Source organism: Acartia tonsa, chromosome 2 (genome assembly GCF_053477335.1).
Source record: "Acartia tonsa isolate MP-2025a chromosome 2, ASM5347733v1, whole genome shotgun sequence".
In the NCBI taxonomy this organism is placed as follows: domain Eukaryota; kingdom Metazoa; phylum Arthropoda; class Copepoda; order Calanoida; family Acartiidae; genus Acartia; species Acartia tonsa.
The window spans coordinates 44,796,441-44,821,507 of record NC_137261.1 but is presented as its reverse complement, the minus strand read 5'-3'; the positions used below and the strand labels follow the sequence as shown (position 1 = coordinate 44,821,507).

The 25,067-nt window shown below is 33.4% G+C and overlaps 2 protein-coding genes across 2 annotated transcripts in view; one reads left to right on the top strand and one right to left on the bottom strand.

Moving 5' to 3' along the window:
- Window positions 1–25,067, top strand: part of LOC145311954 (uncharacterized) — a 214,592-nt gene that overhangs the window by 163,064 nt on the left and 26,461 nt on the right. The window contains exons 2-3 of the mRNA XM_080151025.1: window positions 20,538–20,711; window positions 21,279–21,357. Of these exons, the coding sequence (XP_080007151.1) occupies window positions 20,542–20,711; window positions 21,279–21,357 (249 nt within the window). The 5' untranslated portion in view covers window positions 20,538–20,541. The remainder of the gene's footprint in view (window positions 1–20,537; window positions 20,712–21,278; window positions 21,358–25,067) is intronic.
- Window positions 984–13,044, bottom strand: LOC145312818 (uncharacterized). Its single transcript, XM_080152059.1, has 12 exons — window positions 12,904–13,044; window positions 11,101–11,351; window positions 10,668–10,728; window positions 10,110–10,206; window positions 8,882–9,159; window positions 8,356–8,577; window positions 7,491–7,608; window positions 3,989–4,067; window positions 3,569–3,700; window positions 3,159–3,248; window positions 1,440–1,533; window positions 984–1,246 (listed from the first exon to the last, which is right to left on the bottom strand). The coding sequence occupies exons 2-12, from the start codon at window positions 11,340–11,342 to the stop codon at window positions 1,151–1,153; spliced, it is 1,509 nt and encodes a 502-aa protein (XP_080008185.1). The 5' UTR covers window positions 11,343–11,351; window positions 12,904–13,044; the 3' UTR covers window positions 984–1,150.

Here is a 25,067-nt window from a genome sequence, read left to right as displayed (position 1 = left end):
TAGTTCAAAACCTTCCCAGGACCTATAAGAAGCTTCACTGTAAAGCGGTTAGCGAGATCCTTCGGGACAGACAAAAACGCTTACTACTTTAAATAATAGGATGTCCAAAGGTGGGGTTAAAGCGGTGTTTACCCCCTTGAAACGTTGAAAAAAAAAGCATTTTATCCCTCTCAAAATTTTAAAAATTACATAAGATTACCCCTTCAAACCTATGAATCCCCTTATTTTACCCCCTCAAAATAAAAAAGCTTTGACGTCCCAGCACTGTATTCATGCTCAGATTCATGCTTCTTATTTTTTATTGGTTATCCATTTACATATACCTGTGTGCCTGAAAGTGTGTGTACGTACATTTTTCCCATTGAATGTCACTGTGTGTGCAAACTTTTTTTCCATTCACGCAAAAAGCATGAATCAAGTTTTGACGCTCTGAGAAAGAGAAAAACATTTTATACAAAAGTAACAAGTTAAAAAAAGATTGTTAAAAGTTAAAACAACTTTTTAAATGTAAGCATTTGTTTATGTAAGTGATCTTAAAGGCTTGCAAAACGTAGCGCACTCTCTTCGTCGTCGAGGAAAAAGAATATAGAATACGTGGATATATTACTAGAAGAAAATCTGTCGTCAATTTAGGTTGCTAATACGGATCTTATTTATTGGTAAGTTCGTTCATTCAGTAGGAGGGGAAGGGATAGGGTGAAGGAGGTGGATGGGGGTTGTCTTTATTTAGCCAGCTGCAAGTATCACTTTATCAGATTACATAAAAATCTGGTGCAACATCCAAATAATAATATATCGATTGCCATAATTAAAGATGATAACAATACTAATTACTGCTGTTATGTCAGACGTGGAACATTAATACTTTCAGGAAATCAGAATTTTAAATGATTTGGAAGTTATTTTATACTTAAAGACAAAGGTTGTACAAATAAAATCATTGGTATGATGCATTAAATTTAATGAAAAATCGTCTATTTCTTTATTATGATACATAATATATAACATGAATGACATTTATTGCCATTATAATCAGATAATCGTATACAATAATATTATTTTTTAAAAATGATAAAAAAAGTATTATTAAAATGTTAATTAATTTTGAATACAAAATAATCGTACAACATTTATTAAGTTAAGTAATTTATTAAGCACTGTTTGATTTTGTACTTTTGTTGTTATTTCTTTGTACATCCAGTTTGTGCTGTAGGTCAGCTAGTTGCTGTACAAAGCCACTGTTTACCTAAAAATGGATTTATTATTCATTGGATCTTACACCAGAATATTGTGCACTCTAATAAAGTGAAACTTGTGGCTGGCTAAAATGACTATACCCCCCACCCACCCCTTTTACCCCAATAAATTCCTATTAGCAAGATGAATTGACGACACATTTTCCCCTGTCAATATATGTTCAATATGAATTATTGTAGTACCTGTATGGCACGTTGCTTTCTCAGGTGTTGCAGGGCTTGCAGCGCACTCCAGTCGTGTTTGATCATCAGATAGGCGATTATACAGGTGGCACTTCTAAAATAGTTGCAAATTTTGTCACCAGGTGTCTTCCTTAAAGATGTTAGAATATATGACTTTTATGCATATTATTTTATTTTGTTCTAATATATTTTGGTCTTTTAATGAAACATTGATCTTTTAAATTCTTATTTTCTAACATTTTAATTGGAACTGATGATCTATTTTATTAGTGAAACAATTGTATTCCATAAATAAATTTAGAAAAACTAATATTAGTAATATTTCTATTTATAGTAATATATAACATATACATCATGTATTTGCCATTATAGACTTATGTTCTAATAATAATACATTGCATAGTTTATATAAATAATTAATGAGTCATCCATAAAACAAATTACTATTTTCAATTTGCAAGAAAAACAAGGATGAATTCTGTCTTAAGAAACACTGAAACTCCGTTATATTTTTAAAAATAAGCTTGTAGCTTTTCCACGATGCTAACCACCGCGGGGAGCTCTAAATCTGCGGGGCCTCTAATCTAACCTGACCTAATTTAATAAACCAACAAACTTAAGTCTCGCCCCCCCCCACCCTCCTTCCTTCCATTTTGTTCCTTTTTAAACAAGACTAAGGATACTTTAGCATTAAAGAAAACTTTTTGCGTGTTAACAATTCTGAAAATAAATGGAATAACCCTGATCCACTAAACATATCGTTTAACTAAAACGAAAACATCAGAAATAAGCGAATATTTAAAACAAAATTACTTTTATATTTAGTAAATATGTTTAGCCTAACATAGAAAATAAAATCAGAATAAGAGGTAACGGATATATAAAGCTGAACGTTGATGCAAGATCAGTATCAATGTATATTACAATCTGACTAACCAAGAAGAACCAACAAACAGTTATTTATAAAAGTTTTTCAACTAATAACAGAGTAATTTATAAAACCCAATCAGAATATAATTTGTGGTTTATTTGGTTTGGCCTGCTCTATAATCAACATAATCACTAACATTATCAATACTTTAATATAATATTCAATTTTATTTTGATATTTTGTTTTGTTTTGTATTTTAATTAGTTAAAAACATTTTCTTTGACTGTAAGCAATTTTTTGCAATCTTTTCAATAAATTGTTATTGGTTTGTTTTCTAACCCCTCATTTTAACCCCTCAAAATAAAAATAAAACATATTGTAGATTACCTCTATCAAACCTTTGAAACCCTTCATTGTATCCCCCTCCTACATAAAAAGCTTGTTTTTAACATCCTTAGATTTTATGTACACAGGCAAAATTTATGCAAAATTTTCGCTTAAACCGTTTCTGAAAATTTAAATCCGTTTTAATTCTAATGAATAATAAAGAAATGAGATGTAGGAGGCTTTTGAAAATATATCTTCTAAGGAAGGCTATACATAACCATACACCTTAATTACCTTAATGTATATAGAATATACGTGGATATTATGGCAGGGGAAAATTGTCTTTAATTTAGGTTACTTACATGGACATCATTTATTTGTCAGTTCATTCATCCAGCAGGAGGGAAAGGGATGGATGAAGAAGATCGTTATTTTAGCAAGCTACACGTTTCACTTTTTCAGAGTACATGATAGTCTGTTGTAAGATCCAAGTAATAATAAATCCATAATGCCATTCTTACCTACTTCTGCCAAAAACACAGTTGACAAAAATCTTTCCATCTTTTGAGTTGAGGGCTTCGTCAATATATTCAACCACGTCGAGAAAATGCCTACAACAAAAGAACTGTTATGATTATAAAAGGTACATCAAGTTTTTTGCGCGTTTAAAATATTGGCATAGTGATCCTATGCTTTTTCTTGAATCTTGATTGTTAATATATATTTCTTGTATGGTTTTAAATACAGTTGGCCCTAGATAGACAAATAAGTTCAAGGAAGGTGCAAACCATTGGAGTTTAGTGGTGTTTAAGGCGTGTATGTATAAACCCCGTCGGGTTAGTGTAGACACTCATCCATCAATCTACATCAAGAAACTCCTGATTTAAAAAGATTTAAAATAAATTCTTATTGTATATGTTGTAGTTTTTACCTATGGATAAGCGTGTTAGGTGTATCTTCAACTCTGATCCCCATATACTTGATTCCCACAGAGTTATAGAATTCTTGACTTGTGTTGACACCCCTGTTTTCTGCTGCGTTCAACACATGCGTTACTCCAAGACTAAACAAGTATTAATAATTATAAAATTGAAGCATTTATATAATTTTATTTTATTCTTAAAGAATGTTATTATAGTCAATTTAATTTTGGTATGATTGATAATTCTCTTATTTTCTAGACATTCATAATTTTTTGTCAGAATTGATTATATTACATAAAATTTCTATATCTCCCTCAAAACGCACATTTATGCTTCAAACATGCAATATAAGTGTCTAGAATATACACCATACCCTCCATTAGAATAGCCTAAAACTTGCCTGGGACAGTATACAATGAGTTATTTACCTTTTCAAATAATTTTTATTCTTTGCTGTAGCCCCATTACCAAGCACTATGTTAGGATACACTTGATCACAATCAATACCTAAACAATATAGTTCTATGTTTCCTAGTACTATGTTAGGATACACTTGATCACAATCAATACCTAAACAATATAGTTCTATGTTTCCTAGTACTATGTTAGGATACACTTGATCACAATCAATACCTAAACAATATAGTTCTATGTTTCCTATGTTAGGATACACTTGATCATAATCAATCCCTAAACAATATATTCTATGTTTCCTAGTACTATGTTAGGATACACTTGATCACAATCAATACCTAAACAATATAGTTCTATGTTTCCTAGTACTATGTTAGGATACACTTGATCATAATCAATACCTAAACAATATAGTTCTATGTTTCCTAGTACTATGTTAGGATACACTTGATCATAATCAATACCTAAACAATATATATCTATGTTTCTTAGTACTATGTTAGGATACACTTGATCATAATCAATACCTAAACAATATAGTTCTATGTTTCCTAGTACTATGTTAGGATACACTTGATCACAATCTAAATGTATATATATTTGTTTAAAAGTAACTTGTAATGATGAATATTTAATATATTTAATAAAACCTTGTTACCAAAACCTAATTACATAAATTATATTCCTGGTATATAATTTACCAAACCACAACCTTATAAGAATAATAATTACTTACAAATATGAATGTATAATATAAAATTTAATATTTATATGCATTTAGTGATAACAATCAAATTGTTTAGAAAGAAGGGTAATAATAAAGCAAAAAAAATATGTAAATTACAGGGATCTAAAGGGATAAGACAATTGTTAATAAATTAATGTACATCCCCAATGATGATACACAAAATTACACTTAATATACATTAAATTTAGTATTTAGTTATAAAATTTTGAAGACAAGTGTAATAAACAACCCAATGCCCCCCCCCCCTCGTTCTCTCTCTGGTAATTGTAGACTTCATTGCATATTTGTTATATAGATAGCGTTCTAGAATTTAAAATTTATGATTTTAAGTAAAAACTGAATTTAACTCTTATTTCACTACTAAAAACGTGCCATTACACCAATAAATTCAAATACTAATATTTGAATTTTAAATAAGCATAAAATAACATAATTGGAATGGTAAAACTATTTGAATTTTGTTAATATTAATTTTTCTAATTCAGATAATTAAACTCGAATATTTTGAAGATTTTTATTGGCAAGGATTCAAGGAAAGGCCAAAAGATGTTAAATTAATTTTGTATAGAAACACAATTGAGTTCTGCGGAATCAATGAAAGAATAAGATAGCTTAAAATGGAATGGTGAAAATTTGTTAATTGTTATATTTACTCTATCTTTATTAAACTTTACTTTAATTATTTTCATTAATCCTATAATATAAAGTAGTAAGTTTTTTTTGTCTGTAGCAAAGGATCTCGCTTACCGCCGAACTGATAAGGTTCTCCTTAACAGTGAAGCTTCTTATAGGTACAGGGAAGGTTTTTACCTATTTTTGGAGAGGGTATCTCCATCATCCCCTCAAAAAATTACCCTCCACACACAAAAAAAATATTTTTTTCTTTTTCTTTTTAAAACTTAAATTGAAATATTATACCCCTACTACCTTAAGTGCCCCTAGAGGCTTCTAGGGGAGCGTAACCGCTAGTATTTTATAAAACATCGCTATTATTGGACATAATCGTTTTGGCCAAACCATCTTAATACTATGACAACAAATTTTAATGAAAAAATAACCGTTGAAAGTTTTTCTGTGATGTAAGCATATTACAAACTTTTAAAAAAGAAGATTGTTCAACTAATATTTTAGCATTATCAGCTTCTTACCAACTTTCTAGAGCATATCTTTTCTATACATCTCACGTATGTTTGTTTACAATTTTACTATCTATAATACAAAGTAGAATGATGTCTGTCCGTCTGTCTGTCTGTCTGTCCGTCCCTTAAGATCTCGGTAACCACTGAACCGATTGGATTCTACTCTTCAGGGAATATACCTACTGGTCCTGTGGTGGTTTTATGCTATTTTCTTGGGGGGTGGGACACCCTAACCCCCCCCCCATTTTTTTTATGCTGAAGATTTCCTAAGTCCTTTTACGAATTTCGCCAAAAAAAAATGTTTGATCACCTCTTGGGTCAAAGCCCCTAGAGACTAGGGGCGAAGCCGCTAGTCTTTATCATAAAGTAACAGGATCTATGTTTGTGTCTATACCGAAGGATATCACTAACCGCTCAACCGATATGATTCTCCTTTACAAATAGCTTTTCATATGTCCTGGGAAGTTTTATAACTATTTTTGGGGAAGGTTTTGTTTTGTTATCCCCGAGGGGCCGAAGTTTAAGATTTAAAATATTATTCGTGTAAAATTGTCTGTAATACTATGCTATGCTTGATTTATAAGTATGGCTGAGAACCAGTTTTAATCCAACGGATACTTATCGGTTTAGAATGAATACGGGAATAGTTATTTCTCGCATCGTATTATAAACGGCTTTCCGGATATAAACGGATAAAAATGTACAATTATAGGATTAAAACCAGCTATTTTAGCCCCAAGATGCCGAAGGCACGGGCTAAAAAACTGGTTTTATTCTTATGATTGTACATTTTTTATATTCTTAGAAAACTGTATATGAAACGATGCTTCACATTGTTTTTGTTTTTTTTCAAATGTATGAGAACTGGTTCTAATCGAGCGGATATTCTTCGGTTTGGAAGTCGAAATGAAAGTATATTACCCATTTATCCCAGGCCGAAAAGTATACATAATTTTCTTTACTATAGATACCCAAAGTATAGGGGTTCAGAGTTACAAAATTATTTATTTATTTTTTATCATTTAAACTATCTTTACTCTGCTTTAAATTATACTTGTTTTTAACTAATATTTCATCAATCCTTACTTGGAAAATTGCAAATTTAATCTAAAGCAAAATTTACACACGTATATTTTGAAATCAGAGATGTAATAAAGCATATTACAAAATATAAAAGTACGATTATTACTTTAACTTGAAAGATTTATGTAGAACCGGAACATAATTGTTGCTAGCGGATGCTCTAGTTGTTGCTCTAGGATTCAAAGGGATAGGAAAAGGCAGAAAGACATACTTAAACCATCCTAAGAATTAAATCTAAAAATTAAACAGTCTAAAACCCAACGAAAACCAATATGAAGCTTCCTTAAAACTCAATCGGTTTTGAAGTTATCGAAATCTTAAGATACAGACAAGTAAAGCCTTCTACTCTTCAGGAAATATACCTACTGGTCCTGTGGTGGTTTTAAGCTATTTTTTTGGGGGCTGGGACTACCAAAAAAAATCCCCCCCCCAATTTTTTTCAAAGAAACTAATCAAACCCAGTTCATTACCTCTTGGGGCAAAGCCCCTAGATGCTAGGGGCGAAGCCGCTAGTATATTGTAGCATAATAATGAAATTCTAGTTACCTAATCTATGCCTGTCCCACTTGCCATGAATTCCAGGTACTCCAGGCAGTGCCCGTCTGTCTGGAGTGTACACACTCAGGTACCCGGACTCAAGCTTTTCTGCCATTCGTCTACGCTCCTAAATTTATAAAACTTTATGGGTAAAGCAAACATGAAAGTAATATTGAAGCCTGGCTTCCAAACCGATTGATATCAGATGGATTAGAGACGGTTCTTAGCAATACTGAAAAATCATGTATATAATCGTTTTACAGTAATTTTTTACAAATATTAAACTAAAATCTTAAAATTTATACCATTTTTGTTGGCCCGGGCCTTCGGTCCCTCGGGGCCAACAAATTGGGTTTTATTTAATCTTATAATCTAAATGCAAACCTGTCTAAAAAGCGATGAGAAAAAGAACTATTATTGAATGTGTATTAATTCTATGGCAATTATTTTTATTAATGAATTTGTATAAAAGAAAAAACACTAATTCGCCTTTTCAGTCGGTTCAAATCAAATGCCATTATAAAGTCAAACTGTTGCAAATACAAACTATATTCGCAACTATATTCTAAATATGTCTTAATCCATTATATAAATAAACAAAATATCTCAAAGGATCTTGCCAACTGCTGAACCGATAAGGTTCTCCTTTACGGTGCAGCTTATCATGTGTAGGTCCTGTGAAGGTTTATAGCTATCTTGGGGGAGGGTACCACCAACCCCCCAAAAAAAATAATTTTAACGGACCACTGGGCGGTTCCGCTTTATGACTACAACTGAAAGTAGGGAGGGGGTTGACTCTCCTACCCCCCCCCCCCCCAATTTAAGGGACTATAGAGGCTACCTAGCCCTTTATTTTTGGTTTCTAAAGTATTACCTTTAATTCTAGAGCCATGATACAAGAGCCATCCAAATTATATTTTGTCCTCAAACTATTTCTGGAATATTGATGAACTCTATTGGGACTATGGTTGCTTTCAAGTTCCTCCAATACTTTCCTCCATCCCCTCCTGCTAGCCTGACCCCGTCGGTTCTGTGGGGTAGTAGCCTGGTCAGGTTCTTTATTTTCTTTTACTTGGGCTGTAATATTCATGTCTTCCTAGATTAAATAATTGAATTTTTATTTTTGTCTTTCGGCAAGGAGAATAAATGTATAAGTAAAGATTTAGAAGGCAGATAACTACCTGACCCAAGTAGTGGGGATCATTTTCGTCTTCTAGCAAATTGCTTTCTGCTCTTCTGTAGCAACTTGGCTGTATTAATATTTCCGACCCTATTGGCAGATATTCAAAGACCTAATTAAAAGTAGGCACATGGTCCCCAGCCTGCGAATAACGTCTGATTATCCATGCGCTAATAATGTCCTTAGTCGTTTTCTTAATTTACAAAATAAAAAATATTACCTCTTTTTCTTTCAATTTATGTGAATTGTTATTGTTTGTAGAATTGTTCTCAATTTCAGTTATAATATTTACAGTTTTGGTTTGCGATTCTATATTTTCTTTTTCTCCTCCCTTGTTAATCAAACTTGAAGTTTTTGTTTCATTACAATTATTACTTTCATTCATTTTTCTTGGCAAAATATTTTCTTTACTTTCAACTTTTATCTTGGTTACATCATTTTCTTCAGTTTTAGCACTTTTTGTTTTTATGTAATGCTCCAAAATTACGATCAGGGCCTCTGAAAACAATAGAATTGGTTACAATTCAAGTAGTAAATAATGAAAAATATTACCATAAACAAGGATTACAATATCCAGAAAAGCGAAGTCTTATAAATCAGACGAACAAAAAACAGTGGCACGCATTGAGTGACTGCGCTTTTAATATTGAAAACAAACAAAACAATTTCAATATCTGTAAAAGAAATTATGTTAAAATATCGCAAAATAAATGTAGCAGGTTATTTAACGCTAGTTTTGGTGAGCTTCCCTTTTCAAAAATTTACTTTTTACTTTGAAACAAATTTATACTAAGGAAAAATTAATTATTTGTAATAATAAAAAATCTAGGAAAGACAATAATAAAAAATCTGGATAATACAGAATAAGAATTAATGTTAATTAAGTTGAATGAATATTTAATTGGTAGCTGTTGTGATAACAACCAACAGAAACAACGTGATTGTACTTTTCTCAAGGTTTGTCTTTGTTATTTATAGAACGGACATAAAAGCAGTATTGAATAATTGTGGTTACGCCCCTTTAGACCTGTAGGAAGCACTTAAAGGAGGGGTGGGGGGGGGGGGGGCGGGTAAGTCGACCCTCCACTTCCAATTTCAGTTTTAAGAAGAAAAAAAGGAAAAGTTATTTCCCTTGGGCGAGTTCTAATAGGAGACTGAAGGTATTCCATCCCCCCCCCAAAAAAAAAAAAAAATTAGATATAAACCCTCCCCGGACACTTCACTGGTAAAGGAAAACCCTATCGGTCTAATGGTTAGCAAGATATTATGATACAGGAACACAAACAGACATTCTGTTACTTTTATAAGGATATCATCACTATATTAATCTTAGTGATATTTTGTGACATAAATCTAACTACATCATACAATAACGAGATAATCATTTTAAAAAAAACAAATGGTACGTTTTATCAGTTGTTTTATTGCGGTCACTCCATTATAATTACCTAGCATCCAATATTCCCTGGAGACCTGAGCTTTCCGCAGGACTATCCGCAGGTTCAGGTCTGTCTTCATCCTGTGCAGGTGGTTCTGCAGGTTTACCTGAAAACAGGGGTAAACAAGTAAATATTTGGAAATATGCACCTTTACTCATTAATAAGGTGATATATTATTACATGGATTTCACAAGATTTTCATTTACTCTAAAAAGTGAAATTTAAAGTTGGCTTAAATAACGATATCCTCAATCCCCCCTCTTAACCCAATTATCTCCCCTCCTTCTGAATGAACAAACTGATTAATTAATGTCAATGAGATCAGGTTGATGACATCAATTTACGACTTATTTTCACCTATGCATGACCCCTGAAGAGCCTATTCCTGTGGTTCCCTTACCCTGCAGGGGTACCCAGTACCCAATAAAACATATCCTAACCGCCCAACTTATTTTTATTTTTGTTTTAAAAGAAGACTTGAGGGTGCTAAGCTAAGCACTGTAAGGCAAATGGCCAAAAGATCTTAGAATATCATTCAGACATGATAATGAACGAAAAATGGTCTACCTGTTCGGTTGCGGATGATGAAATCATTGGCAGTTGTACACTACGATTTTCTCCATTCTTCCTGAAAAAGAAACAATTTTCCAGTAATGCTTCGAAACCGATTAATATCCAGCCATACTGAAATGTATTACACAAATTTTTCCAAGAATATTAAAATGAAATTTATATAATTGATACCAGTTTTAATAGCCAGGGCCTTTTAACTAACTTTGTTCTTATTGTTGTTCACTTTAATATCCAAGGAATCTATAATACGATGTGATAAATAACTATTAAGGCTATAAGAATAAAATATTTGTCTTTTACATTTTTGTTAATCTACTGTTCAATTTGAAATGTCTGTTTGTCAGCATGTCCGACAATCCGTCTGATATACAAGATAAAGGCTGGATTTTTTTTTTAATTTTAAATTTTAAGATTAAACTATTTTTACCTGGAATCCGCGTTTGATTTAATCAAACAGGACCCCTCACTCTCCCAACTTTGAAAAGCTTGAATCAATGTGGTAGCAGTGCTGCTTCTTCCAATGTAGCCGCTAGTTGTCTGTGCTGCCGCCGTAGAGCAGCTGTAACCGCAGCTACTCTCTATACTGCTGCATTGGTCCTTGGAGTGTTGCAGCACTTGTATTAGATGATCAACACTCTTGTCAGGGCCTCGCAGTAGTAAAGTTGACATCGTTATTCACTGAAATAATCGATATATTATTAATAGGATTAGCACCAGATTTTTATGTAATCTGAGAAAGTAATATCTCGCAGGTGGTTAATTAACGATACACCCCATCGACTCTCTTTAACCAATTACCATCTTCTTACTGGATTAACGAACTGACCAATAAATGAAGTTCATATTAGCATGATAGATTGACGACAAATTTCCCATGTCAATATATCCACGTATATCCAATAAACATTACTGAATTTTAAAAACAAGGATGACATTATACATTTAAGCGTAGCTCTTAAGTTAAAAATTCCATATACAATTTTACTCAACATGATAAAAAAAAACAATTTGTTTTTAACCCCTTACAGTCGGGCCCCTTGCCACACCTTAATCGGTCGGGGGGGGGGCGTTCAACGCCCCCCCTTATTATCTCAGTTCCTATTAGAGCTAGAGGGCTAAATTTTTTTGTGCAAGTCCCCTGTTTTTATATTGAATTTCCGACCTTTTATAAGTCTAAGTCAATTTTCGCTTCCTTCACCCTTTTATTTAACAACCTTTGTTTTTAGGTCTTTTTTTACTTAAAAATTTCAAACGGCTGTAATTTTCTTATTTTTGAAGCTAGAAGAAATTTTTTTTCCAGAAAATGTTTATCTTTATGTAAATTTTACATTAAAAATATCAAAGTATAAATTTCAGCGGCCGCAGCTGTACTTGGCAGCTGCCAGCCGCCGCAGTCGGCGGTCGGCGGGAAAACGGCGGCGGATCTTCATGAAATTTTAATACGTTATGTAGACATGTAAGAAAAGCTTATATTTAAAATTTGAAGTCTCTAAGTCAAAAATTGCGGCCACAGGAGCCTTTTAAAGATTTCTGGAGACCTGGAGGATCAGGACCTGCAAGATCATACCTGGAACCTGAAAGTGACTTGAACACCTGTATTTCATATAAGGATGTACTACTAGAGGACTTTTTAGTATTTTGGTATGATAAAATGCTTTGTTTTAGTCAAAAAAATATTTTTGCTCTTTACCTGGATGACCCTGCCAGGCTTGCAGGCATCCTGTGCCCGCCAGGATGGAGATATTAAAAAAATTCCAACTCTCAGTTATGTGTCATACCCATACTTAAAAAGTCAAGCAGTTTGGGCTCTTTATCTTTCACACACAGAAAATGAGATAGAAAAAACCGGATGGGGGGGCGTTCAACGCCCCCCCCCCCCGACCGTTAAGGGTTAAAAGAAACAAATCTAAATTACTTAGTACTAACATTTTAATTTTTTTCTTTGTGAGAAATCTTAACTAGTTCCACTAGGGAGGGAGGGGACATTGTTTATTACACCGGTCACCAAAGTTTTATAAAAGCGTTTTCTTAATCTTTGGCTTTAAAACTTTCTGGACTTTTATTAAATTTTGATTGGTTGGTATATTAAATTGAGTTGCTAACGTTTGAACCAATAATTGTTATCCAAAGTTTATCGGCCATTCTCTTATATCCTTTAGATCTCTGAGTTCCACAAAGAAACTTTGCAATCGTTTTTAATTTTTTTTGTTTGTTAGAAAAATTAACTTACCAATCTGATATGTCTAGAAATGCAGGTACAAAGTTCCAACTATGTGAGTTGCTTCACAACAGGATTCCAGACAGACCTGACAGGTTCTGTGACAGGTCCTGGTATCTGTCTGTCCACCCAGGTAAAGCACTAGGAAGCAACTAATGTCTCAAATCATAATCTTTATCAAATGTAAAGTACTAAAGGATCAATTATGGAATTTCAGGGGCAACAAATCTCTGTAATCAAAAAGCAATCTCATCTTTGGTCTAGAGAGGGATAGTACAATGATAGAAAAACTATTATTTCATATAAATTTGTCTTTAAAAAACAAAACTAACAAATAAATGAATTTAAACGAGATTTAAAATTAGATATCAAAACAAAACGAAAGAAAGAAAAATCAGAAAAAAATTATAGAAGTCATTTCGGTAAAAATTTTGTTTTACATTTTTTGTGCCATGTTATCAAATTTATGTTTTTCTTTTTTTGTTCAATGCATTTTCCATATAAAGCCTTTTCCTTATGTTAAAATGATAATTGTAAAGTATTAAAATGAATGAATGAAAAAAGAATTTTTATTTTTTTACCCCTGAATGATGTCAACGCAAAGCTTTTTTGCTGATTATCAAATTTTTGTGTTCACGCTTTCAGATCATTGCGCCTACCCTCTCGTAGTAAATCAGGAATTTGGCCAAAAGCCATTTTCATTTTTTGTATCCGTATTTTTGTCTGTCATAGTAGTTTTCCCAGGGAGTAAGGGAGAGGACAATGGATCGAATATAAACTTGATTTGTTATAAGATTGCTAGTTTAACATAGAAAAAAAACTTTATTGTGATATTTGTTTAATAAACACTCCTAAGAACCCAATTAAATTTTGGTTTATGGGGCTATGGGTTAAATGGGTTCCAGGGAGATTTTTCTAGTTATTAATAACAGAATGGTTACGTCAGTCTGATGGGTTGGTAATCTAATTTTCAAATGAATGCTTTTTTCTTGGAACTTTTTTTCTTATTTTATAGTTTTCTGTATTGTTTTAACTCCCTTTAAAATTTCCTCCATATTTTCTGGACTAATCTGGTTTTCATAGTCTTTCACCAAAAACTCTTAAATTGAATTAATTGCCTATTGTCCCCTCCCTTACTCTCTGAGTTTTCCTCTTTGTAAATAAGTAAGTATCACCCAGCCCCTCGATGGTTCCAACAATGGATTTATTATCACATATATCTTACACTAGATTATCATGTTCTTTGACAAAGTGAAACTTATAGCTGGCTAAAATATCGATCCCACCAACCATCCTTTTCCCCCCATCCCCTCTCCTCCTATGGATAAACGAACTGACCAATAAATAATGTTGATGTTAGCAATCTAAATTGACGACAATTTTTACTCTGTCAAAATAACCACAAAGGGGGGTCATTTCTCAAGATTGGGGAATTTTTAATGTGGAATTTTATACTATTTATACAGATTACTAGATTATGGGTAATTATAAATTAACGGTAAAAGAAAGGTACATTGGAATTCTGTTACTATATGCTCAGAGCAAAGCTTTTACATTTTTATAGTTCGTCGATCCGTCCATGTTAGAATCTTCCAATCGAGTCAAACTTTGCATGATGATTCCTGTGGCAGTGAGATACAACTAAAAAAGAAAAATTGCTTTATAACCATTACCACAGACAGCATTATAGACCAAGTAATTTGTAAATATGAATATTGGTCAGCAAAATCTTCTTTTTCAAATAGCAAAAGATAAAAAAAATTATTCTCATACAAATTTGATTTCCCATTAAGCCTTAATTATAGACGGTAACATTATGGGACCTTCCCAAAAATGGAGAACTCAATGGTTTCAGTAATCATCGAAATCTTTAGCTGTAGACAAGAAAAACATTACTACTTTATATAGAAGATTATTTTAAGCAAATATAAAACGAGCTGATTTTGCAAATAAAGCAATTTTTTTGTGTGTGTATATTTTCAGCTTTTTTACACACCATATATCAAAAATAAGTTAAGAAAAATGCAAATTTTTGTAAAAATAACACATAACTTTGAAACTAAGATCTGACAAGTATTTGATTGATAATCCATAATCCAAAAGATTATATAAGTGTGGATAAAGCATTTAAAAATAAGGCTCTGTTTAAACTTATTCCGCGGGGGCTTCTGAAAATAATTTGAAAAAAGCTTTGTTTGTAAAGAGTTGCAGAGTTGGTGCACAGATAAAAAAAAATAATAAGTTTAATATTAAATTCAAGTGTTTTTGCAACAAATTAACATCATAGTATTTTAATGACTTTAAGACATCAATATTCAATAATAAAGTCCATTGCATTGAAATCTATCATATATCAATTAGATCCTAAAAATAAAAATATTTGAAATAATTTTCCTATATCTGGGAATAAAACTAATAAATGGGACATATTTTACATGTACTTCAAGTATTTTTATCATAAAATTGATTACAAACTTAGTAATTTACTGATCCGTACATTTTTTATTCTGTGTTTTCTGTTAGGTATAAGTTTCTATTGTATTTTTTAAAAATAGTTCAATTATCAATATATGATGATTTAGCAGTTTAAGCTAGGGAAATAAAATTTAATTTCAATATAATATTGATAACAATTTATATTTAAAAGATAAGCGTTGCTCTTAAAATTGACTTTTTCATCCTTGTTATGAATTATTTATATAGTACTACCCTGTTAAGGAGAACCCGATCGGTTCAGCGGTTTGCGAATTCCTTCGGTACAAACAAATAGACAGACAAACATCGTTTTACTTTGTATTATAGATGTATTAGAAATCAGTAAATGTATACTTTATTTATCTTGAATTGGGTTATCTAATATCTAAAGTAACATTTTTAAAGTCTTTGATTTATGTACATGTATAAAGATGTACATTAAATTTTGTTTTTCCTTGTTTTTTCCCTAGATAAGTGCAATTTTCTATCTGGATTTACATATATATATAAAAAGTTATATATATGTTCTTATAATATCAAAGAACGATTTATTCCGCTTGGTTTTTCAATAACAAGGCTTTTTGTCATTTAAGGATTGTATGTTCAAAAAAGTAGAATCGTGCTAATCTTGCAAGACGATTCCTGTGGCTACAATCATGTAAGAAAATTCATCTGTAAGCATATTGTGCTCTTTTATAAACTAATAAACTTGACTTTTAAATGTTGATTCCTAGAACAATGAAATACAATTTTGCCATTTTCATATTTGACTTTTACTAACTGGCATTAATATAATATTTATTTATCACATCGTAACATAGACATCTTTACGTGGATATTAAAATTAAAAGATTAAAACTAGTTTTGTTAGGCCCGAGAGGTCTGGGCTAACAAAACTAGTATTAATCATATGATGTTATTTTTTAATTCGGGAAAAATTGTCGGTAATACGATGCTATACATGTTATTTCTGTATGGCTAAAAACTAGTTCTAATTCAGCGGATATTAATAGGTTTCGAAGCCATACTGGAATAGTTATTTCTCGTATCGTATTATAACGGCTTTCCGAGGATATAGAGTGTACAATTATAAGATTAAAACTAGTTTTTTTAGCCCCGAGGTGCCGGAGGCACCGGCTAAAAAACTGGTTTTAATCTTATGATTGTACATTTCTATATTCGTAGAAAGCTGGATATAATACGATGCTAGACATGGTTTTTTCGTATGGATGAGAACCGGTTCCTATCCACCGGATTCGAATGAATACGAGAAATAATATTAAAATGATCTCATAAATTCATTTAGTACCTTCATGATCATGTTTTTAGCACGCAATATGCGTTCTATAGGGATTATCCCTTCTCATTATGTATATTACAGTGTAACTATGTATGTAATTCTATTACAAGTAATTGTGTAACTTTTACTTTTATCGGACTTTTGCAAGAATTTTTTTCTTTTTCTTAATTTTGAAATCTTACTTTTTCCCTTTATTATTGACTACTAGCGGCTTCGCCCCAAGAGGTAATTAAAAGAAATAAGTACCTCTCGTACCACTCCCCAAGAAAATAGCCTAAAACCACCACAGGACCACTAGATATATTCCCTAAAGAGTAGAATCCGATCAGTTTATTGGTTTCCGAGATCTAAAGGGACAGACGGACAGCCAGAAGGACAGACAGACGGACGGACAGACGTCAAGAATTATATAAAGAATATAAATCTACCATGACTATATGACTGTCTGTTTATAATATATCTTACATTATATTACGTTTGATATTTATAATCTTTTTTTATTTAAACAAAAGTAGTTTTTTGGTACGTATTACTTTTCATTTCTGCGCATTATGTAAGTTTCTTGTTCTTGTTATTTATCTATTGGATAGGCATTTTTAAACTTCATTTTTCGCCTTTCTTTTTTAAATTTATAATCCTTCAATAATTTATGCAAAAAAGGGCATTTAGAACGTGAATATATAATTACTATCAAATTTCATAGAGAAAGTGTTTCAAATGCCATGAACGTTTTATAATTAATTATGCTACTTAATTATTTAAATGTCTTACGGACGTTCAGACGAATGGACGTTTTGAATTATAGAGTATCTGAGCTACTTAAAAAGAGATGTAGTTTTTGTGACAAAACACGGATTCATTCTAGTTGGACAAAATCAGCCTTGTAATGAAAAAATATTTAGTTCATAATAAGTTATTTAACTCTGCTTAAAAGTTTTAAAGAAGACTTTAGACATCGTCTTATTTTATGCTGCCTATAAAAATCGACATATAATTACTTGGATGTTGCACCATATTCTCGCCTACTCTAATAAAAATTCCTTTCAGCTGGCTGATACAACGATACCCCCCCCCCCCCCCGTCTTTCTACCCATTTTATCCTATCCCTTCTCATTCTAATAAAGGAAAGAACTAATCAATAAATAACGACTAAAGTAGCAACCTATATGGACGACAAAATTACCCTGTCATAATATCCACGTTTATTATATGAATTCCTTTAAACATGCGGCTACATGGAATGTATTTCATAAATTTATTTTTACACGCAGATATAAAAAATTGCTTATTAAACATTTTTAGTAGCGAAGCCAATTCATAAACCGAATTATTCGCCTGTCTGTAGGAAACGTTTTGGGGGAAACGCGATTTTCTAGGACCCTGTAAAAGATAGAGAGCTGAAACTTCTTGTCAACATTCCCATCAATATGGAGCATAATTTAGAATAAACCCTTATATTTTTCACATATTGACTCGTGTTTTTATTGTTTTGGTCCGATTTTTAAAGTTTTTGTGAATAAAAGTATCAAAATTAAATTTCCCGTTGTCCTTAACATCCAATAAGTAATTTACTTTGACCGTCAGTCTGTCAGTCACCCTAGAAAATATTCGCTGCTTATGGATGTTGTCATCCTTGTTTATCTCCATTTTCATTTTCCTAGCAAATAACCAACCCTTTAAATTACAATTTAATTTCTGTTAATGCTTACCCAGGGATCTAAAGGGATAAGACTATGGCTAATACATTTTTTTATGTAATCCCCACAAAATTATCCCTTCCGTAGATTACAATTTGTGGTTAAAACGTTTGGACACTCAACTTAATTAACCATCCAATCAAAATTTAACTAAGTCCACAAATTTGTTAAGCCGACAAATGAGAAAACTTTATTATAAAACTTTGGTGACTAGTGTAATAAACAGCCCAATACCTGCTCCCTCCCTTGTACTTTCCCCTGGTTCCTTTCTCTCTCTCTCTCTCTCTCTCTCTGTCTCTCTCTCTCTCTCTCTCTCTCTCTCTCTCTCTCTCTCTCTCTCTCTCTCTCTGTCTCTCTCTCTCATTTGTCTTTTTATCTCCTATCCTTTTCTCTTTCTTACTTTTTCTTTACTTTCTCATTTACACCTAAATCTTTTTCATTCTTGTTTTAAATTTTTTTAATTTTCTCCATTTACTGCCACTACTTCTGAACTTTCTTTCTTCATTCAATGTATTTAAGATTATAGAATAAGCATATTTTGTGATATGTGCACAAAGAAAAAAATCAGCAAAAACTCGATATTAACTTTAATTTTTCATTTTTCTTATTTCTTTCATGTTTTAAAATTGTCAATGTTAAAAATCCCACGGAAAAAATAAAAGATTTGAAAGTAAAATTGATTTTGTAATTTTTTTTTTACAACTTTGCTAAATTGTATTTTGATTTTATTTTATGGACATATAGGATATTCCTTCCTGAGTTACGCTGACCTGCGCTTTACAGGTGCGCGCATACATACAAAATATACACACACATACAAACACACACCCACACACCCCTAATACACACAAACAGCACCCGTCACCGAGCTTTCTAACATAATTCCTTCTGAATTGTAAATCTAATTTTGGATCCTAAAGGGACTGTTCTCTTTTCATAGAAAAATTATTTTCATATATAAAGTTAGTGAAAGTTATAAAACATTTTGAAAGGTCTGATTCTTGTAAAATTTGAATAACTGGATTACAGATAAAGGTATTTAGGACAGAATGGCCTGTTACAGAGGCTTATTCTTGATCTCATTCAAATTTCAAAAGTAAGTTATAAGCAAAGATGTCCTTGAGGGGATGCCTCAATTTAGGTTTCAAACATGGACCTCATTTATTGGTCAGTTAATCATCCAGTAGGAGGGGAGAGAATATGGTAAATGGGGTGGATGGAAAGTATCGTTATTAAAGCACACTGCGGGTAAAACTTTATAAAGTACATAAAGATATGGCGCAACATCCAAGTAATAATATAAGCATAGTACTTACACTGTCCCTTAGACCTACTTAAATCTATGTATGTAACATAGCAGACACAAATTATAAGCTTTTACACACGCAGAACAAGAGGGATATACTGTTTTTGAGGATAGGTGAGGTAAATATAAAATAAAAACAGTACAGTACATAATCGGGAAAGCAAATACTGAATCTTAAAGTAATTATTCATAATTCAGGACCTTAGAATCTAACATAGGAGTGAATGACGCTTTCTACATCTCCTATTTCTACCCCTTATATACCTTACTTTACATAGATGTGAAAGAATTATATTCTTGTTCTTCTAGTCATTTCAAAGTTCATTATCATCCTTGTAATAATAGGTGGGTGCTGCATATTATGTAAAGGGAAAGTGAGAGGGATATTATGATTTCATTGTTGTACTTTTATGTGATTTCAAAGTGATTTGATTACATATTTATTTTCTCTCATAGAATTTAACCGGTACAGCGTGACCTGATTTTAGTCTAATTATTTGTAAAGTTAAGAAATAGTTTCTTAATTCATATTTTTTCTTATAGGTGAATATATAGGTAAAAAAAATTTTGTAATAAAAAAACATTAAAAAAGTGAGATTTTGAAAAGACCTACATTTAAAGACATATATAAGAATAAAAAGTCCCTCAATAAATTAAGATATTCTTGTTCATTCTTGTTTTTTATTTTAAATTATAAAAAAGGTGCTTATTTTTTGGATGAATGAATGGATACAAATTAATCTTTCCTCCATTATCTGATGCGAAAATTTTGGTAGAATTGAGAGTTATCTATGTTATCAAAGGCATTTTTAAAAAGAAAATTAGTTCTTATTTAATCCCTATATAAACCTAGTTGATATTTTGTAGACAAAATGTCAGCTGGTACATGTGAACCTGTACAACCAACCTCCCCCACCACAACTCCGGTCACCCTGATCCAAGTGCCAGGCAGCAGCCAGCTCTTCGACAAAACATTTGCCTTCAAGATACTTGAAAAGTGGTTCATCAAAAATGACGTTGATCCGGAAAAGGTTGAAATCAGGTAAACAAATTTTCCAGTATGGCTTTAAAACCGATTAATATCCGCTGGATTAGAACCAGTTCTCAGCCATACTGAAAAATCATTGGTTGCATTGATTAAAGAAAATTTTCCGAGAATATCAAAATAAGAATGATAAAATCAATACCAGTTTTGTAAGCCCAGACCTACGGCTCCTCGGGGTTAACCAAACTGGTTTAAATCTTATACATCTTCGCGGAAAGCTGTCTATAAGACTATGCAAATAATATTAATTCTTTTACAATAAAACGAACAAGATTTAAACATAAATGAATTTATGAATTATCTTCAAGTCTCAAACCACTCCACCTTATTATAAGAAAGAAAATCAAAAAGAAATTGATTGCACTTTTTAAATTTTTAATTCAATATGAGCTTTGAATTAATGTATATGTTGCATTAATTTGAATACATATTAGGGTTGGGCCGGATATCCGGCCACACCGGATATCCGGATACCGGATATTAAAACTATCCGGCCGGATATCTGGCCACACCGGATATCCGGCCCAACCCTAATACATATTAGTATTATCTATTTTATTTTAGTAAAGTAACAGGCAGAGATAATAGTGAACAAGGTCTTCTTAGTACAACATATGTAATGGACATAGAATACAAAGTACAGGTAATGAATGTGTACCTCTAGGTACAACAAGTCATTTAGTCAAAGTACAAGTTAGTGTAGTGTGAGTAGCGCGAATCACTAATACCTAGTTCTGTAGAGAAACTTCGCTTCAACTCAATAACACAGAGTTCAATTATACAAGTTAATTGAGGGCCCGGCCAGGGGCTGCTATTCAGCCAATTCGTTCCATTTGAAATCGGCGAAAATAAAATATTTAGTTGGAGTAAAGTTGGAGTAAAACTTGTGTAGCTGAAAGGGAGGTGGGTAAGGAGGGGAGAGAAACGGAAGGGGGTTGTAGAGGAAATTTTCACTTAGAATTGTTTGTCAGAATCACATTCCCTTTTCCCTAATTGAGGGCAAACTCAAATAATACTAAATTGGTTGTCTACAACTTTTGTTTAGTTAGGTTGGGTTAAAATAGGATATAACGATATCCCTTCCCTTTATTTATTTGGAAGTTGTTCTTTATGGGAAGGAATAGACAAAATATATAAATAGAATTATAAATTTTAAAAATAACTAAGGTACACAAAAATATTAACAAGGAAAATATTATGCAGAGGAGCACAGCTACTCTATTAGTCAGTCTGTCCCACTAAATTGGTACATTAGTTGTTCTGTCACTACTTGGTCATCAAGTTGAATCAAGATATACTAGGACCATGCAGCAATACAGAATGAAAGAGAAGATATATTTTTTTTAAATAACCATACTTGTTGAATAAAAAAGTGTAGTATATCAATATGGAAGTTTTAAATCAATTTTAAAAAAGAAACCTTATTTACAGAATTTTTCTTAACTTTTGATTTAACGATTTGCTTATGTTAAAAACTTTTGAAATCCATTAAGTTGGTCTTGTTTATTCTGTAAAAACACTGTTTAATACTTAATAAGAAAAGTATACATTGGAAATGTGCCCCACCCCCAAAAAATTAGAACTTAATTGGGAAAGAGAATGTGAAAGTAAATTGATACAATCAGGCAAAAACAAAGTAGAGAAGAATCGCTGGGTATAGTCCTTTCCATGACATCGCTCCATATGGGGCGATGATTTTCTATAGCTCCTTCAAGGAGCTATAGCATAGCCTCTTATCATATGGAGCGATGTGATAGCCCCTTTTAAGGAGCGTTCATATCGCCTCTTATGATAAGAGGCTATGCTATAGCTCCTTCATGGCCTCTTAATAGCTCCTTTGAAGGGGCGTTAATATCGCCTCTTATGATAAGAGGCTATACTATAGCCCCATGATGGCTCCTTCATAGCCTCTCCATCGCCCCTCCATAGTCCTTTACCTCCAGTGCCCCTTCATCGCTCCTTCATCGCCCCTACATCGCTCCTTCATCTCTCCTTCTTGAAATTTATATTAAATTGTACTTTGATGTCCCCTACATCGCCCCTACATCGCTCCTTCATCTCTAATTCTTGAATTTTATATTACATTGTACTTTGATGGCCCCTACATCGCTCCTCCATCGCCCCTACATCGCTCATACATCGCCCCTACATCGCTCCTTCATCTCTCCTTCTTGAAATTTATATTACATTGTACTTTGATGGCCCCTACATCGCTCCTCCATCGCCCCTTCATCGCTCCTCCATCGCCCCTACATCGCTCCTTCATCTCTCCTTCTTGAAATTTATATTACATTGTACTTTGATGGCCCCTACATCGCTCCTCCATGGCCCCTTCATCGCTCCTACATCGCCCCTACATCGCTCCTTCATCTCTCCTTCTTGAAATTTATATTACATTGTACTTTGATGGCCCCTACATCGCTCCTCCATCGCCCCTTCATCGCTCCTACATCGCCCCTACATCGCTCCTTCATCTCTCCTTCTTGATATTTATATTACATTGTACTTTGATGGCCCCTACATCGCTCCTCCATCGCCCCTACATCGCTCCTCCATGGCCCCTACATCGCTCCTTCATCTTTCCTTCTTGAAATTTATATTACATTGTACTTACTTTGATGGCCCCTACATCGCTCCTCCATCGCCCCTTCATTGCTCCTCCATCGCCCCTACATCGCTCCTCCATCGCTCCTACATCGCCCCTACATCGCTCCTTCATCTCTCCTTCTTGAAATTTATATTACATTGTACTTTGATGGCCCCTACATCGCTCCTCCATCGCCCCTTCATCGCTCCTACAACGCCCCTACATCGCCCCTATATCGCTCCTATATCGCCCCTACATCGCTCCTTCATCTCTCCTTCTTGAAATTTATATTACATTGTACTTACTTTGATGGCCCCTACATCGCTCCTCCATCGCCCCTACATCGCTCCTCCATCGCCCCTACATCGCTCCTCCATTGCCCCTACATCGCTCCTCCATCGCCCCTATATCGCTCCTACATCGCCCCTACATCGCTCCTTCATCTCTCCTTCTTGAAATTTATATTACATTGTACTTACTTTGATGGCCCCTACATCGCTCCTCCATCGCCCCTATATCGCTCCTACATCGCCCCTACATCGCCCCTTCATCGCTCCTTCTCCAAATTTATATAACATTGCAACTTGATGGCCCCTACATCGCTGCTACATCGCTCCTCCATCGCTCCTACATCGCCCCTTCATCGCTCCTTCCACAAATTTATATTACATTGTACTTTGATGGCCCCTACATCTCTCCTCCATCGCTCCTCCATCGCCCCTTAATAGCCCCTTACCTTAATTTATATAAAAAAGCCCCTACATAGCCTCTCCATCGCCCCTTAATAGCTCCTTACCTTAATTTATATAACATAGCCCCTACATAGCCTCTCCATCGCCCCTTAATAGCCCCTTATCTTAATTTATATAACAAAGCCCCTACATAGCCTCTCCATCGCCCCTAATAGCCCCTTACCTTTATTTATATAACAAAGCTCCTACATAGCCTCTCCATCGCCCCTTAATAGTCCCTTACCTTAATTTATATAACATAGCTCTTACATAGCCTCTCAATCGCCCCTTAAAAGCCCATTACCTTAATTTATATAACATAGCCCCTACATAGCCTCTCCATCGCCCCTTACCTTAATTTATATAACATAGCCCATACATAGCCTCTCCATCGCCCCTTAATAGCTCCTTACCTTAATTTATATAACATAGCCCCTACATAGCCTCTCCATCGCCCCTTAATAGCCCCTTACCTTAATTTATATAACATAGCCTCTACATAGCCTCTCCATCGCCCCTTAATAGCCCCTTACCTTAATTTATATAACATAGCCCTACATAGCCTCTCCATCGCCCCTTAATAGCCCCTTACCTTAATTTATATAGCATAGCCCCTACATAGCCTCTCCATCGCCCCTTAATAGCCTCTTACCTTAATTTATATAATCCTTACCTTAATATATATAACATAGCCCCTACATAGCCTCTCCATCGCCCCTAAATAGCCCCTTACCCTAATTTATATAACATAGCCCCTACATAGCCTCTCCATCGCCCCTTAATAGCTCCTTACCTTAATTTATATAACATATCCCCTACATAGCCTCTCCATTGCCCCTTAATAGCCCCTTACCTTAATTTATATAACATAGCCTCTACATAGCCTCTCCATCGCCCCTTAATAGCCCCTTACCTTAATTTATATAACATAGCCCTACATAGCCTCTCCATCACCCATTAATAGCCCCTTACCTTAATTTATATAGCATAGCCCCTACATAGCCTCTCCATCGCCCCTTAATTGCCTCTTACCTT